The 18,520-nt window shown below is 34.8% G+C and overlaps 1 protein-coding gene across 3 annotated transcripts in view; it reads right to left on the reverse strand.

The window, feature by feature from the left end:
* itgb8 (integrin, beta 8) overlaps positions 1-18,520 on the reverse strand; it is a 28,685-nt gene that overhangs the window by 6,642 nt on the left and 3,523 nt on the right. For all 3 annotated transcript variants that reach the window (XM_082186395.1, XM_082186394.1, XM_082186396.1), the window contains exons 3-13: positions 16,815-16,986; positions 15,569-15,815; positions 14,018-14,183; positions 9,343-9,501; positions 8,504-8,599; positions 7,165-7,254; positions 5,830-5,973; positions 4,780-5,137; positions 3,450-3,672; positions 1,857-1,960; positions 1,614-1,724 (exon numbers count right to left, since the gene is read on the reverse strand). In XM_082186395.1, coding sequence (XP_082042521.1) covers positions 1,614-1,724; positions 1,857-1,960; positions 3,450-3,672; positions 4,780-5,137; positions 5,830-5,973; positions 7,165-7,254; positions 8,504-8,599; positions 9,343-9,501; positions 14,018-14,183; positions 15,569-15,815; positions 16,815-16,986 — 1,870 coding nt within the window. The remainder of the gene's footprint in view (positions 1-1,613; positions 1,725-1,856; positions 1,961-3,449; positions 3,673-4,779; positions 5,138-5,829; positions 5,974-7,164; positions 7,255-8,503; positions 8,600-9,342; positions 9,502-14,017; positions 14,184-15,568; positions 15,816-16,814; positions 16,987-18,520) is intronic.

The following is an 18,520-nucleotide window of genomic DNA, read 5'->3' on the forward strand; positions in this document are numbered from 1 at the left end:
CCCCACGCCCCCTCACTGTTTCTTGGAAACAGCATGAGCCATTGTGTGTGTGTGTGTGTGTGTGGACCTGAATTCAGCTCTGCTTCCAGATCTCCATGGAAACCTGCAAAAATGTCAGTATGCAACTTTATCTCCTTTGTGTTTGGGCCGGACTGGATCCGAGCCAAACCTACTGGATTTGGTACTGGAAGCGGAAGACGGGATCTATATTTTGGCTGTGTGTTCGGGCAGTGTAAAGCCCTGCATGTCCAGCTGGTTCAGTGATCAGTGTGAGGCCTGAGAGAGCTTCTTTTCCAGCTGTTGTTGATGTTGTAACTGCACACAACAGAAACATCTGGCTGATGTTTAGGTTATGAATGAATTACTGGATTATTTTGTCCTAAACAAACCCTTTCCCCGAATCTCTTTATCCGCTTGACACAATTTCATCACTGCAATTAATATTTTTTAAAGTAATCATGGATTTAACATTTCAGTCGTTTTTCCAATGAGATCAGAAGTGTTTCTCCTGAAAGAAAGACCACAGTAATCTCACATTCATCTAGAGTTTCAGACGAGATCTCAAACAGTTCTTAGATTTGCCAAGATCCCAAGGTCTGTAACCAAATCAGATCTCGCAAATGATCAAATGATCTGAGGAGCTGCTCTCCTCTGACTCATATTCATGAACATATTGTTATTTCGACAAAGGAATTTAAGGAGGAACATCTGAGACCAAGTTTAGACTTCAAAGAATAGTTACTCTCCTTAAGTCTCCTGAGCGATGAAAGAGAAACGAGCAATAAAACGGCACAGAGGAGGTGGAATAAAATAAAATAAAATAAAATAAAATAAAATAAAATAAAATAAAATAAAATAAAATAAAATAAAATAAAATAAAATAAAATAAAATAAAATAAAATAAAATAAAATAAATAACTTACAATTCACTACAATTAAAAATCACAATGATTTATTATTATATTACAGTAATAAGAATTACAACCTCAAAACTAAAACACCTGGACACAATATTTAATATATAAAACTTTTTTATTATTATTATTATTACATTTTCAAATTTAATATTAATATTTAAAATGTCATTATATTAAAATGTATAAAATGTAAAAATTATACTCACCTCCACACAATTATTTTATCCAAAAATAGGAATAAAATGTGTGTGTCTATGTGTGTGTGTCTGTGTGAGTGTGTGTGTGTGTGTGTGTGTGTGTGTGTGTGTGTGTGTGTGTGTGTGTGTGTGTGTGTGTGTGTGTGTGTGTTTGGTGTATATACAGTATATATACATATATACACACACACACACACACACACACATATATATATATATATATATATATATATTCAATATTTATAAGAATCGAAAGAGAATCAGCAATGGCAAGTACAAAAAATCCCTCAAAACTAAAACATCTGCACACATTCCAGTAATTAAAATTTTTGTGGGGAAAATGTGCTGAATATGTGTCACAAATGGTGCTAAAATAGGTTTCATATTCTGTAAGCAAAATATAATTTCTCATTTTTCAGGACTGTCAAACAGAGGTGGAGCAGGGAAAGGCGGAGGAGGAGGAGGAAGAGAAGATGAAGAGAAGAATTCATTTCCTCACCAGGATGTCGACTAATGTGCAGCTGAGGTCGATCTGAAGTCAAGTCCATGAGAAAGCGGTACTGACACTTATCACTGCTGGGATACAGGCAGTATTTCCCCCGGACCAGCTCTGAATAACAACACCGTTCATTCAGACACACAACAGGCCATTTAGAACATAAAGTTCACGTCAAACAGTGTCTCTCTGCGCTTGAGCTTCAGCTATGCAGTGATTTGTGGTGTTTCACTTGTGTGGATCTACCTGTGATGTCGTCCACATAGTCGACCGATGGAGCGCAGCTGTGATTACAAAGATGGAAACCGTCCGATTCAAGTCCATTAGACAGGTGACAGTTCACACAGCTCCTGAGAGAGAGAGAGAGAGAGAGAGAGAGAGAGAGAGAGAGAGAGAGAGAGACAGAGAGAGAGAGAGAGAGAGAGAGAGAGAGAGAGAGATTCATCATCACAGGCTGCATGTGTTCATTAAGCCACAAGACTGTTTGCTATTGGCTGTGAAAGAGAAACAAGTACGTTTCTTAAGTCTTTGTATTGTACGTCACACGCATCACACACATGACCAGTGTCAGCCAATAGTGAGCCTACGTTCTGACATACAACCCAGAAGTGCTGCGCTGTTACACTACATGAACTCACTCAGAGGCACACACAGAAGAACATGAAGAGTTGAATAAAGTCGTTTTATTTTTTTTGCACACAAAAAGTATTCTCGTTGCTTGATAAACTTATGGTTGAGCCACTGTACTCACTTGGACTATTTTAAACATTTTCTTTACTAACTTTTCTGGGCCGGCAAGTTTCAACAACATAGAAGCCTATGTTCCTGACACAGCCTGAGAGCTGAGTGAGACAGCACTCAGATTTAATCAAAAATATCTTAATTTGTGTCATTGAAGATGAACGAAGGTCTTACGGGGTTGGAACGACATGAGGGAGACTAATTACTGACAGAATTTTCATGTTTGGGTGAACTAACCCTTTAAAGTTCAGCATGATCAACTATCTGGCTATACTGGCATACAAGTGTATAGTGCATACTACATTTACTGTATACTATTTATACTAAGAGTTGTATGTGAAACAACAGAATGCAGTATTCAACAATAAAGTAATATGTTACACAACCTCTTCACATTGCATGTGCAATTATTTCAGTGCAATTTTGCATACTTATTGCATACTTACTATAGCATGATTTAAAGTTTCGCTGCGTCCGAAATCGAGTACTTTCCTACTATATAGTACATGAAAAACAGTACGCCAAAAGGATAGTATGTCCGAATACATAGTATTTTGAAAAACAGTAGACGAAAAGTCTCCGGATGACCTTCTTCTTCCGGTGGGATTCTGAAGTGTGCATACGATGGACTCTTTACTATCCCATGAGGCCACAGGAGAGGATTTATGAATGACAGTGAACTGACACTGGTGGGTCACATGATAATAACTACATGGCGGATGTACGTCTGAATTTCATTCATCCTACACACACTCATACTATATAGAACATACTTTTTTAATGGTCGCAAAGTAAATTGCTGTCTTGAGCTAAGAGTTAAATCTGAGTCAATTACATCCCCTATTGGTTAAACATCTTTTCGCTTTAAAATTCCCAGGTCTGAGTTCAACTTTTGCATGCAGTGGAAGACAAAACTTCTATGCATTTGCTTACATTCCTGCTTTTACATGCGCTTGAATGAAAGGGAATAGCATGCAAAGACCCTTTAAAACGGGTTAATACTGCCATAGATCTTTAGCGAGTGATTAATTATGTGATTGACAGGTGTTTTAACCAATCAGTGACGGTGTTCTTCAACAAAAGAGTAGCAGTGGTTACCAGTGAGATTGACAGGAGCTGTAGCAGATGGGACACTTCTCACAGAACGTTCCAGATCGCCGCGAGTCGTCACATACACACTTGCCACACACACACTTTCCCCGGTCGCTGCAAATCAAGCCATCGTCTGACACGCAGGTCTCTGTGGAGACGGGACAGGCGCAGGTCTCGCCCGTCCAGCCGGAGAGACAGACACATTCACCCGAAACACACCGTCCGTGCCCTGAATAGAGAAGAATAAAAAACACAATACATGATACCAATAGAAATGTGTCCATTCCAGAGATTTTTCTTTTGTTATTTAAAACAATATGCATTTTTATGATAAATAAAATTAGATAATGAGTACCTTTCCATTTGTACGTTTTTTATTTCATAACATTATCCAAAAATGATGGCATTACCAATTGATTGTTTAATATATTCACCTTTTATTAAACCTCAAAATTACATTTTACAATATTATACATAAAATTGTAAAAAAAAAGATTTATTAGATATAAAATGACATATTTTACTCAAAAAAATTAATAACCAAATTAATATTTTATATATTTTGTAAAATAAAATCCAATACATATATATATATATATATATATATATATATATAAAAACATAAAACAATAGTAAAATAATATAAAAACAAATTATATAAAGTTGTAAAACTTTTTTTTAATCAGATTTAAAGTGAGAAATTTCATATTTTATAGTATATATCATTTTTTGAAAAGAAGTAAAAAATTATACTCGCCTCCGTCCACTCACCTCCAAGACATGTTATATTATATAAAGTTTGGATTTTTTTTTTTTATATATATATACTGTATGTATTATAACAGTTATAATAATAAAATATATAAAAATGTATATTTTATACAAAAAATTTTGTAACATTTTAATAACATGTTTTGGAGATGAGTGGAGGAGAGTATAATTTTAGTATTTATTAAAAAAAAAAATACTTCACCTCCACTCACCTAATCACCTAAACATGTTATTTTTCTATTTTAATATAATTTAAAAAATATATATATTTTTTTTACCATCATTACTCCAGTTTTCAGTGTCACATGATCCTTCAGAAATCATTCTAATATGATGATTTATTATCATTGTATATAGATGTGTACACACATAGTATATAGTGTGTGTGTGTGTGTGTGTGTGTGTGTGTGTGTGTGTGTGTGTGTGTGTGTGTGTGTGTGTGTGTCAATCAATATAATATAACACAATCCAAAATAATATAATATATTCTGATCACCCAGAGAGTAATTTTCATATTCCAAATTTGATATCTATCTATATATTTGACATATATGTCAGCGCTCACCTCCACACAGCAGGCCTCTCTCGTACGGACAGGAGAAGTCGTCCATCTCACAGAACTTTCCGTAGATGTTTCCGAATCTGCTGGAATCGCACACACACGTCCCACATTTACAAGTCCCTCTCCCGCTGCAGACGGGTTTGGTTCCGTCCTCTCTACAAGCGTCGGCCTCTGCGGGACAGGGCGAGGGGTTCGGGTCGTCATGGCAACGGTTCCTCTCAGTGCAGCCGCATCCACAGACCTGACGGACCCGTACGGTCACGGACTCGTTGAATCCCACAGGCCTCACGGACATCAGAACCTCCTGATCTCCACCGGACGCCGGGCAGGAGCTCATCCCAACCGTGACCTTGAAGAAAACCTTGACAAGAACAGACAAAACTACTGACGCATAGATAACAGAACAATAACAGAGCTCTGTTTATAAAAACATCTCATTCTGAAACTTTTTAAGCCGATGAGTGTGCTATTCTAAAGAACACCAGAAATATCAACCGTAATATTGTGAAATATTAATACAGTTTAAAATAACTGTTTTCATATGTTAAAATTTAATTTATTCCTGTGATCAAAGCTGAATTTTCAGCATCATTACTCCAGTCTTCAGTGTCACATGATCCTACAGAAATCAGTCTAATATGAGGATTTGCTGCTCAAGAAATATTTCTGATTATTATCAATGTTGAAAACAGCTGTGCTGATGTTTCAGATCTCTGTGGAAACAGTGATACGTTTTGTTTTTCAGGATTCTTTGATGAATAGAAAGTTCCAAAGAACAGCGTTTAATGCATCCTCACTAAAATAACAGTATTCATTTCTTTCTTTTGTTTAAAACACTGTAGTGTGTATACAGTAGTATATACTACTTTTATGGTTTTGCATGAAAATATATATTTTAAATTTAATAAAATAAAATAAAATCATGGTTTTGTGCAAAACGAGGGTGAGTAAATAATATTTTTGGCTGAACTATTCTTCGAATTCGAGCATTTCTGATATCAAACGCAGCATCTCTGTTCCCTGTGCTGAAAACAGATGTATCTACATTCGTACTGTTTGTTTGGGCTGAACGCTGGAACATTTAGTGTTTCCAGAAACAGAGGATCCGTCGGGGCAAAGGGTTGTGACGTTGACCCAGAACCGGTGAGCTTGGCCGTCCTCCACCCCGATCTGCACTTCCACATCGGACAGCAGCTTCTGCAGGAGAAACACACGGGGAAAGCAGGACAGGAGAGTTGGAGAGAAGCTCAGAAAGACCTCATTGTCTCAAACAACACTCTTATAAGTAAAGGTTTGAAAGGGGGTTTGGTTCACAGAAGAACCATTGTTGGTTCCCCAAAGAACAGCTTCCAAAGCCCTATTCGCACGGGATTAGTATTATCTGGGGACATTCGCACGGGATAAGCGAAGCCTGTGACTTTACTCGAATTTACTGACGTATCTCCCGGATATGATGTTAATAGGCTATTGATTGGAAATGTCTTGTCGTTATTATAGGTCTAGCTGTATGATATATCATAAACAGAAGTATGTTCCTTACCACATGCTGCTATACATGTCATCCATCTCCAGCTAATCATTCTTTTTGCTGTTCTGATGGTTTTCATCTTTCTCTTTCTGCTAATTGTATAGTTGTATGGTGTATAGCGATATGACCCAGCACCCAAAACACGTGAAAGATGGATAAAAAAGCGCACAGGAAACAAAAACCTTGAAAAAATGATATAAGACCCCGCCAAATCACAGCAATGGCCGATTTACGCGGGATTAAGATCACAGACAACCTCCGCAATTATTACAAATGACTAGAGGTCACCTGGTAATACTTATCCCGTGCGAATAGGCCTTAAAAGAACCCATTTTTCTTAGTGTGAAGAACATCTAAGAACAATCTAAAGAGCCTTCGTCCACTATAAAGAACCTTTTGTGGAACGGAAAGATTCCATGAATGTTAAATGATGTTAATGGAACCATCGATGCCAATAAAGAAGCTTTTTTAGGAGTGTATGATCGGTCTTGTATAAGCAGGTTCACGTGGAAAAGGACAGGCTAAAAATAGCAGCTTTGAGCTGCTCTCTGATTGGAGCTCGCAGCATTTTTGGCCCAGTAACCAGAGGCCGTTTATAAAGCAGGCTTCTGTTCACTGGGATCAGTGGATTTTTTGGAGGACAATGCATTGTTGTGCATTAAAAGTCTTTAAAAGCATGCCGGAACAGATTCTGGCCGGAGTTTTTCCTGCTGAACTGAAACTGTACAGGAATAAACTGAAAACCCCACTGTGAGCGTTTCGAAATGTTCGGGAACTTTTGCACTTATCATCTAATTGTCCTTGAGTGGATGGAGGGAATAAAGTGTTTATCAAGTGAAAGAGAAAGTAATGTTGTTTACCTTGTAGGCATGAACTACTAAGTCTTTAAGATTAGACGCTTTGGGGGACAGTCGGCCCACATAACTTCCAGGAATCAGGTCCAGTAGATCCTGTTCAGAGGAAAAGATTAGGTCGTTTTGAAATACAACGCTACAGAAATATAATGCAGACTCATTCCTCGGGTAGGGTTGTCGAAAGTACAGACGAGACGCTGCTTTCAAAGGCTCTCGTTTGAATTTGAAAGGTTTCTATTTAAAGCATGTTTTTATAAGCGTTGAGAGATGAGATCTGTTGACTTTAGGGACGCACGATACATCGGCCACCACATCGGTATCGGCCGATATATGATCATTTTTAATGTTATCAATATCAGCCCGATAAGAAAATTTGGCCGAAATTTAAGCTGATAAATAATGGATTATTTCCTTCAGCCGAGACACTTTAGATGCGCACTGTTCGTCATATTGGTTTTGAATTGCTTGAAATATGATTGGAATCACTTCAAAAAAAGGAAAATACAGTGCAGTGCAACATGTCTGTCATATACGTTAAATAAAATTGCAATGAGAACATAGTTTGGAACGTGGCTTTTAATCGTGAGTCTTTTTTTAAAGAGGCTCTCAAAAATTCGATAAAAATTTGGATTTAGATTTATCGGCCGATATATCGGCTATTGGTTAAATATTGGTTATTGGCCAAAATGTTCTTATCGGTGGATCCCCAGTTGATTTCTTGAACCCAATGGCCAATCAAATATGTTTAAGTTGAACTCTTATTGAAATGTGTTACCGATATGTTAAAGGGATACTCCACTTTTTTTGGAAATAGCTAAGTTTCTTGATTATTACGCAGGAATGAGAGTATAGTTCCTAGCCATATCAGCCTAGAAAATCGCAACTTTACATTTTCCGTCGGTCTTAGTACACGATGCAACTACAGAAGAGTCAAGTTTTAAATAGGAAAAATATCGAAACTCTTTGATAATTTTTTTGAGAGAGATGCTAATGGTCCTGTCCGATTCAATGATCTATGCTAAGCTATGCTAAAAGTGGTGCCGCCAGACCCGGAGATCGGCTAAATGGATTCGAAAAGGGTAAAACTCAACTGTGTAACTCTGGGGGAGTTGTAAAATGAGCCTATTTCCAAAAAAAGGTGGAGTATCCCTTTAAACCACTGTTAAATTGATTTGTTAAACCACTGTTAAATAGATTTGTTAAAGCACTATATTCACTGATTGAGCAAAAAGTCACTGTGTGTGTTCCTATAAATCAGTGTCTGCATTCTAGAAATCACTATTTCAAAATACATTGATTTCTGTGAAAGGCAACACCCAAACTCATGGTGTGGGAGAGGAATTACCTCATACCACTGATATTGCACCTGGTCCACCGCAAAGATGGAGTAAACGTTGTTCTCTAGGAGTTTCTCTGCCAGTTGACCGATTGTTGGGTGCTCCTAAAAACAACGACAGCAACACAAATCTGCTTATTGCTTGTTGAGAAATCACAGATTCTGGTGCTGAGAGAAGCAGCGTGGAGCCAAATATGTGTGCAATTTCAGAAAATACATCAGTGGTGACATTTTACACTGGTAAATCATCATGAAAAACATACAGATGTAAACAGGCCAAAACTATTTACAAAAATATTCTCTTTAAAATACCATATGAATATGCTGATAATCATAGTATATATCAACAAAAATATTAATATGTTTTTTTTGGACGGTACTGTGGTAATGCAATGCTCAAAAGGTTTGTAAAGTCTCTTCTGGTCAAAAAGGCTACATTTATTTGATCAAAAATACAGTAAAAACAGTAATATTGTGAAATATTATTACAATTTAAAATACTTGTTTTCTGTGTGAATTTATTGTAAAATGTAATTTATTCCTGTGATCAAAACTGAATTTTCAGCGTCACATGATGCTTCAGAAATCATTCTAATATGATGATTTGCTGCTCAAGAAACATTTCTTATCATCTTATATACATTACAAACACACATACAAACATAAGTACTACATAAGTAGTATTTAACTCTTTTATGGACCGATATCGTAAGGAATGTTTTGAGGAAATCCAGATATGAAACTGGTTTTGGACACGTCACAGGCCAGAACTGAACCGGCATCATCTGTATAAGCACCAGCTTTGCATCTGGTGTTTTGTGTGTGTCAAGTGCTGTCGTTCTTCTTACCATGCTAGTGGTTTGAGAGTAGATATTATCCTCTAGGTGGCAGCGGCCATCATGAGGAACCACGATACCGGCCAGTTTACTGTCCAGAGCCAGATGAGAAGGTTGGTCTGTCATAACCAACAGCAGACGCTTCGCTTCAGGTCGCCAGCCGATGTCTTTCTGCAGAAATGAATCAAGGTTTACAAATCTGCTTGAGTGTGTGTTTGGTATAATGCACACTCAGCAGAAGATTACATCATATAGCATCCATCTGCGCTGTTACTAATAGAGAAACTGCACCAGTAGAGCGTTTAGCTGCCAGGGTGAGTAATGCTCGAATTAATCATCCCTTAAATCACATCCCGAGGAGAAGAGTTACTTTGCTGATTTATCATTTTGCTCGGGAGATGATAAAACATGCAAATAAATAAATAATCAATAAAAATAAATAAAACAACAATACACAAAATGTTATAAAATGTATATAAAAAAATTAATACTAAAAACAAATCAAATAAAAATAAAAACAAATCAAATAAATGAAAATAAATAAAAATAGAATAAATGAAAATAAACATGTAAAATTTAAATAAATAAATACTAATATACTAAAATAATAATACAATAAAATAATAAAATAATACAAAAAATAAATAGCAGATGATAAAACATGCAATAAATAAATACTATTAATAGAATAATAAATTAGTTCATTAATCAATAGAAATAAAAATCAATCAAATAAAAATAAAACAAATAAACAATATATATATATATAAAGAGTACTAAAAATTCAAATAAATCAATCAAATAAATAAATACAAAAAAATAAAACAAACAATAAAAATAATTAAATAAATATTAAAAACTAATTAATACAAACAAAAAAATAAATACTAAAAAAAAATAAACAGTAAAAATAATAATAATAGAATACTAATAAAACAAACAAACAAACAAACAAACAAACAAAAGATTTAATATTTAAGAATGAATTTAAAAAAATAAGGACAAAAAATAAATTTAAAAAATAAACTATAATATCACAAGAGTGATCTAGTTTGACTCTTGTTTGACTTGAGCCTGTGTTACTAATAGAGAAACTGCACCAGTTGAGGTTAAGCTGCCAGGGTGAGTAATGCTCGAATTAATCATCCCTTAAATCACGTCCTGAGGAGAAGAGTTACTGTGCTGATTTATCATTTTGCTCGGGAGATGATAAAACATGCAAATAAATAAATAATAAATAAAAATAAATAAAGCAACAATACACCAATAAAAAATGAATACTAAAAACAAATCAAATAAAACTAAAAACAAATCAAATAAATAAAAATAAATACTAAAAATAGAATAAATGAAAATAAAAATGTAAAACAAAAATAAATAAATAAATAAATAAACACTAAAATACTAATAAAATAATACAAATAAATAAATAGTAGATGATAAAAGATGAAATAAATACTATTCATAGAATAATAAATTAGTTAATCAATAGAAATAAAAATCAATCAAATAAAAATAAAACAAATAAACAATAAATATATATATATAAAGAGTACTAAAAATAAAAATCAATCAAATAAATAAATGCTAAAAAAATAAAACAAACAATAAAAATAAATAAATATTAAAAATCAAATTAATACAAACAAAAAAGAAATACTAAAATTAAATAAACAGTAAAAATTATAATAATAGAATACTAATAAAACAAACAAACAAACAAACAGAAAATAAAATAAAGAATTAATACAAAAAAATAAGGACAAAAATAAAAATAAATGAACTATAATATCACAAGAGTGATCTAGTTTGACTTGAGCCTGTGTTACTAATAGAGAAACTGCACCAGTTGAGGTTTAGCTGCCAGGGTGAGTAATGTTTGGCTAAAAAAAACACACACGCTGAGATGCCAACAGGAACAGCTTTTTAAAGTTACAACCACTAGTTACTGAACAGTGAGAAGTCTGTGTAACTCATGCAAAACAACATTCTGAATATTCCACCTGAGACCCATCAGTTTCAAGGTCAGAGCTCTCCGTGCCAAAGACAACATCTTTCTCATGCGTGCCGGTTTCAGTTTCTGACTTTAGGGAGGCATGGGTGCTAGAGAGGGACATCATGAAGACTGAAACCCATTCAAGGTCGTTTTCCACAGCAGAACCTTTCAAGCCCACTGCCCGAGCGCTCGTGTGTCAGATCACACTGTACTTCACGGGAAAGATCCCAACAGTTGGAGGCTTTGTTGATCGTCCACTGCCTCACTACAAACAGCCTATGAAGAGGAACTCGCCTCCCATGACTCGGAGATGACATCATCCTCTGCAAACAGGCCGATGAGATAGAGATGTGGCTGATTCAGCTCTTCGGCTCCGTGCTTCATGAATGCGCTGTTTTCTCTCGCTGTGGGTCCGGAGTATTTCCGTAGGCTCTTCAGGCATTGTTCCCATTCCCAGGCAAAGCCAGGCGTAATGACCTGAGACATGCAGTCTCCGGAGCAACCGCAGGAGAAAATATGTTTCTGATGACACAGGAACAGCCATGCGAGTTTTTCAGGCTTTGTATGCACACAAACACAGAAGCGAAGAGAGCGGACTGGTTAAATCATTAGTGGAGCCTCTGCTAAAGCATGCAATGACTTCAACAAACTGTGTCAAACATGTAAATCGCCCTGCGCTACATTAATCATTCCTCAAATCATCAGTCTTGAGGAAACAGTGCTGTTACTTTGATGATTTAAAACTACACTTGGAGGATAATAAAACATGCTAATAATAATAATAATAAATAAATACTCAAATAAAATAAATTAATAGTAAAAATAAATAAATAAATAATGTAATATAATACAATATAATACAATATAATATAATAGACTTGAGGATGGGCTAAGGTCAGGAACCACCTAGCAACCATCACATTAAAACTTAAAAGAATTACAGATGTATTATTAAAAAAATAATAATAAAAAATAAACATAAAAATAAATAAACGAACTATAATATCACTCCTATTAGACTTGAAGACTCTTTTGACTTGAGTCAGTGAGAAAACACTAAATAATCACCATTAACAACAACAAAAAATGCTAATATATTATTAAAAAATAACTAAATAATACTTTAAATATAAAAAATAACTAAATAAATAACAATAATCTTATCAATCTTTTTTAACAAAAAAAATGTAACAATCATAATAATAAATAAGGAATAATAAATAAAGACAAAATGATAAATAAATAAATACATGCATACAGAAATGCATAAATGCATACAGAAATATATACATACATACTACTATTCATAATAGATTTGAGGGTGGGCTCTTTTGACTTGAGCCAGTAAGGAACCACCAAGCAATCACCATTAATAAAAAATAAATAAACACTAAAAATAAAATAAATTAATAACATCAGTCACAATCATAGACTGTAAAAAATATGGACAGCGCGTATCCACTTCCTTCCACTGTAGAAAAATAAAGCCAAAATATCCTAGAAACAGACGTTACCGATTCCGTAGTTCAGAGCCAGAGTCTGCGCAGTCGTGACCCTGAGGAGGCGGAGCCACGGTCTCAAGGTCCCGCCCACACTCATTCGCTAGCACAGCTGTCAATCATGGCGTTACGCCCCGTTTCTATAGCATCAAATAACTAACTAAAACCAAACTTATTGGGAAAACGGGCACTTGAACATACATCTGCGTGATGAGAACTACTAAAAATTACAGAAACCATCTTTTGAATTTTTTTTTTTTAAATATTATTGGATTTTTTAGTTTGTCTCACGTCCCATTCGATTACATGGAGAGGGCGGGGTTTATGACCTATACTGAGCCAGCCAGCAGGGGGCGATCCAAACGCTTTGGCCTCACGTTTCAGGACTTGTGCGGCACACTTGGTCACAATAGATTTGAGGGTGGACTTTTGACTTAGCAACCATCTAGAACACCCTAGCAACCACAGAAAACACCCACTCTGGCAAAATGCTGCAAACCCTCATAGACCGATGCAACTGGCAGTGGCTCGCAACCATCTAACACTTAAAGTAGCGTTTAGTTGATCCTGGTAAACGCTCAAGGTCAAGGTCAAGGTCACTTTTATTTATATAGCACCTTAAAACAACATTACTGCTGACCAAAGTGCTTCACAAAAACACATTAAAAAAATAACAGTCGTACAAAAATACTAATACTACTTATGAAAAGGCCTGAGAAAAAAGACACGTTTTCGGAAGAAGATAAGCTAACAAATTGAGGTAACGAATTCCACAGCTTAGGACCAAATACGGAAAAGGCTCTGCCACCTTTAGATTTCAAGAGAGACAGTGGAATGGTTAATAATTTGTCAGAGGATGATCTAAGAGATCTTCGGGGAGAGTATGGACAAATAAGGTCTGAGATATAAACTGGAGCCAGACCATGCAAGGCTTTAAATACAAAAGTTGAAACCTTGTACTCAAGGTCACTCATTGTCACAGTGGTAAACACGACGGCTTTCTTCTTCCATAAGGGGGTTTGGCATCACGGCATCTTTGTTTCCAGCCGGACCGTTGCGGAGGGGGAGGGGCTATTAGACTCTGATGTTTAATGACGAAAAACGTATAAAATTCATAGTATAATTGCATATAGAGCCCCATTTGGGACACGACTTTGCACTGTGCTGGTGTATCACCCTCAGGTGGGTTTACCTGGCAAACTGTGGCCTGCAGCATGGCATCAAAGCCGCCCTCGGGTGTGTCCATGTTCCCAGAGATCCCCTGCTCCTCAATGACCCGTGTGAACTCTGTCATGTTCTCCGTGACGGGGAGGACGTGGATGAATCCGTGAGCGGGCCTGCAGTGGATTTCATAATCACTACGGCCAGAGAGGAAGAGAGAGATTACAGGTCATCCACACCATATTCCCACACTAGTCAGAATGAGATCACTACGGAATGCAGACCGGGACACCCAGGCTGGATTTAGACTCCTGGGATCAGCTAAGAGACCTCTGGAGCTTCCCATAGGAAAGACAAATCACAGATCAGATCTCATTAATATTTCAATATATTGTTTCTCAGAGTTCGTCTCCTGCTTTTACTCAGCAAAAGAACCCTGCCGTGTCTCTCCTCTAGAGTTACAGAAGAGATCAATCAGTGTGGTAATTAATAACTAAAAATAATTTTCAGTCATTGAAATAAAGATGAAATAAAATATAAATATTGGACGGAAAAACTTAAACTTAAAAAAACGTAAATTAAAATGTGAAATGTTCCCTTGTGAACTAACTGAAATAAAATAAGTACTAAAATAAAAGTACATTAAAGCTATATAGAAAAATAAAGCACATAAAATTACAAAAAATAAAACATAAATAAGTACTAAAATAAACAACTAAAATAAATATAAATTATTGCTAAATAGAAATATTTAAAAAACAAAACCTAATAAAACTGACAAAAGCACAACACTATTAAAACACTAAAATAAATAAATAATAATAATATAATAAATAAAAGTAAATAATAATAATATTAAGTTCTAAACTTTCTAAAACTAAAATACACATAAATCCTACAAATTAATAAAATATATTTTTCTAAAAACAAAAACTAATAAAAATGACAAAAGCACAAATTACTAAAACAAAAAATTATTAAAACTGAAAATATAAACATAAAAGCAATTCAAAATATGAATAAATACTATAATACTAATACTAAAATAACACTGAGATCCACTGAGCTCAAACATTTCCCAACAGTTGAACTGTTTTTATTTCTTTTTTAAAGTAAATCCTCAAACAAAAAGTAAATCCTCCAAAGTAAATCCTGAAACTGAAACTGAAAGGAAATCAGATATAGAATATTTTTGGATCTTTCTGTTCGCAGTGCCATTTCACGAAGTCATTATCAAAGGTCCTTCATAAAAAGGCAACAAAAAGATTTCACAAGATTTACAATTTGTACAAAATAATCTTTTTTATAAACTGCGAGCGATACAGAGCAATAATATTTACAAAAAGATCTCAAGGTTCTTGAGATCTCAAAAGACTCACATGTTTATCCTAAAATCCCTTTCAAAAATCTCATTGCTGACTAGTAGAAATGGCTAAATTATTTTAAATATTTTTTTGAATGAATTGAAATGTTTTTAAATATGTTTAAATACATGTAATTATTAAAAACAATGAAAACATTTTTTTTTTAAAGAGTTCATTCTAATGAGACTCGTGACTCTTGTTTCCTGGTGGTTGTTCACCTGCAAGGGTTCAGGAGTTTGGAGGGGTGCACGTCGATGTACGGAGACACCGGTTTATCCACGAAAGAGCCGAAGCCCACTCTGAAGTCGCTGGAGTGCTCCTTCATCTGGTGAGACAGAGCCAGACCCTCAGTCCTCAAGTGGTCCAGGTTGTCCTTCATCGACGCCGAGACGTCCACTAGATAGTACAGATCCACAGGGTACCGTTCCAACTGATGCACCTCAATCACAAAGCTGGCCTCGCTGCCTGAGACAGGAAATGACATCATCATCATCATCACTATTGTACATTTCATGAGGGTGTTTTGCTGTGGGTTTCTGCATTTATGTTAGCCTGTTGTTATATGGTTTCTAAGCTGTTTTAGGTTTGCTAGGGTGTTCTTGGTAGGGCTATATGATATATGAAATAAAAATTGATATGGCTCAGTGCACAAGCTGCGATTTAAAAAAGTATAAATATATGTGCTGTCGGTTTCCACATGTGTAGTTCTCCGAACGGATTGGGTTATTTACTGTGAGCTGCACAGTTCCTTCACTCTGAAAGCGGCGGCGCATTCATTTATTTGCCGGCAACTCGTCAAAATAAAAGCCTCATTTTCAGAATTTTACAGTAAAGGAACATTTATTTTATTACTACATTTTTTTTATTTTACAGTACAATATTATTACAACATATTTCTTATTTTACTATATTTAATAATAATCACAATTATTATAGTAATTTTTTTTATTTATTTTTTTTATGTTGTTTTATAGTCATAATTTATAGAATTGGTCAGTGTGGTAAATGTGGCCAATGAAAACTCAATGATAATTTTTTTATTCTGTTCATGTTCACGTTGATTTTCTTTCTTGGAAAGATTTAAACCAAAGGATGATCACCCACATTTTTCAAGTATTTCCAACATTGTTCAGCCCTGAAAGGATTTAACACTTAAAGGGACAGTTCACCCCAAAAAGGATCATTTTCATTTTGGGGAATTCAGAGTATTTTTTCAACTTTTAAAAAAAATTTAATTAAAAACATATTTTCTATGCAGTTTTTCTCCCCAACAAAATCACTGCAATATTTCTAGAATGATTCATTCTTTCCAATGATATTCAAGTCATCTGGTGAAACTCCCTGTATTTTTTCATATTGCAATATATAATATCGCAATGCCCGTTTTTCCCAGTATTGTGGAAATTGTGTTTTCTAGGGCATTTGTGTATCAGTTCAGTGGTTTATCCTGGCACATGTGGTTACCTGGCCGTAGGTGTATGGAAACCTCTCTCGGTGACACCTGTGAGCTGCTGATAGTGGCGTTCACCTCCACTTTCACATTCGGGTTCTCGATAAACTCCTCTTCACAACCCCTGACTCGCAGGTCGGACACAGATCCGCATCGCTGACTCACATGCGCCCCGTCCAGAAACCTCTGTCAGGGTAAACAAGCCAAAGGTCAAGGGTCACTGCAGACGTCTGAGCTTCAAGGAACAGGGCACTGTTGTGTAGGGTGGCATTACTGAAAGCTCTTTGGCTCAGAGACTGTTGTTGGGACGTGGGTCAGGGATTATTCTGACTGGTGCCGAGCGCCGCAGCCGCTTAATCAACTTCATTTCGTAACCACAAAGAAAGTGTTTTTCCCGAGACAATAAACATGTCGGTTAAAGCTCTATAAACTGACTTAGTTTAGCTAACCAACACAACCATACTTTAATAGATAAAACTCTCACATTTCTTTTGATTGAGGTAGACTCGCTTCTCAAATCTTTCTGTTTATTAAAAGATGTGAGATTCTTGAAACAATATAAAAAAATTGTTTTGCTCTGATTATAAATGTTTACGTTTATTTTAGTGCCTTCAAATCAATTAATCGAGATTAATTGCATCTAACATTAATAATATGTGTGTGTGTGAATGTATATCTATACAGTATATATATACACACACACATTATATATTTACAAACTTTTATGTTAGATGCAATTAACAGATTTGACAGATTTGATTTATTAATGAACAATTTTTTATTATTACTATTTTTTTTCAAAATTGTACATATAATTTGATTTATTTTGATTTATTTTATTCATTAATTTTGCTATATATGTTTATTATATATATATATATATATATATAACAGTGTTCTTTTAGAAGTATTCATAAACTATTATAGTATTTATTAATATTTTAAACTAGCTTTACATTTTTCATTTTAATTTTACTTTACATTTTAGTAATTGTTTTATGTACTTTTGTCAGTTTTATTAGATTTTGTCAGATCTATTTAGCTTTCATTTAATTTATATTTATTTAAGTTTTTAGTACTTTATTTTTATTTATTTATTTATTTGTATAGAATTTTTTGGTAATTTTTAATATAGCTTTAATTTGATTGGTTTTGGTTTTAATAGTTGTACTACTTCATATTAAACTGACTTATTTCATTTACTTGCCAAAGCAACCTTTCAAATTTTAAAATCTTACGTTTTTCGCCTTATATGTATTTAAAAAAATATCATATTTCAGCTTTATTTCAATTAGCATTAACAACACTGTGTTAAACTAACAGTTGTAATTGCTCAGCATTTGTTCATTCATAGTTTAAAGTCCCCCTGTGGTGACGGAAAATCAAGTTTTTAATGTTGTTTATGTGTCTATGTGGTGTTTTTAATGTGCTTTAAAGGGGTGGTTCGGGATTTTTGACATCGGACCTTATTTTTAAGTCAGCCTGGTTGTTATTCATCAGTGGAGACATTTTTTTTTCAAAATTATCCAGTCCTTATATTTGGATAGTTAGCCGATGCTAGGCTAGCGCGAGTCAATGGTATATGTTAGCCAGCCATTAAAAACCGTTTTACCCACTCCACAGTGCACCAAACGCAAATAAATTATAACACTAGACTATCGATGTATATGTCCGTTGAGAGAATAATGTTAGAAATCAAACTTACCTTTCATCTCAATGA

This window comes from Leuciscus leuciscus (genome assembly GCF_965113295.1).
Source record: "Leuciscus leuciscus genome assembly, chromosome: 12".
Classification (NCBI taxonomy): Eukaryota; Metazoa; Chordata; class Actinopteri; order Cypriniformes; family Leuciscidae; genus Leuciscus; species Leuciscus leuciscus.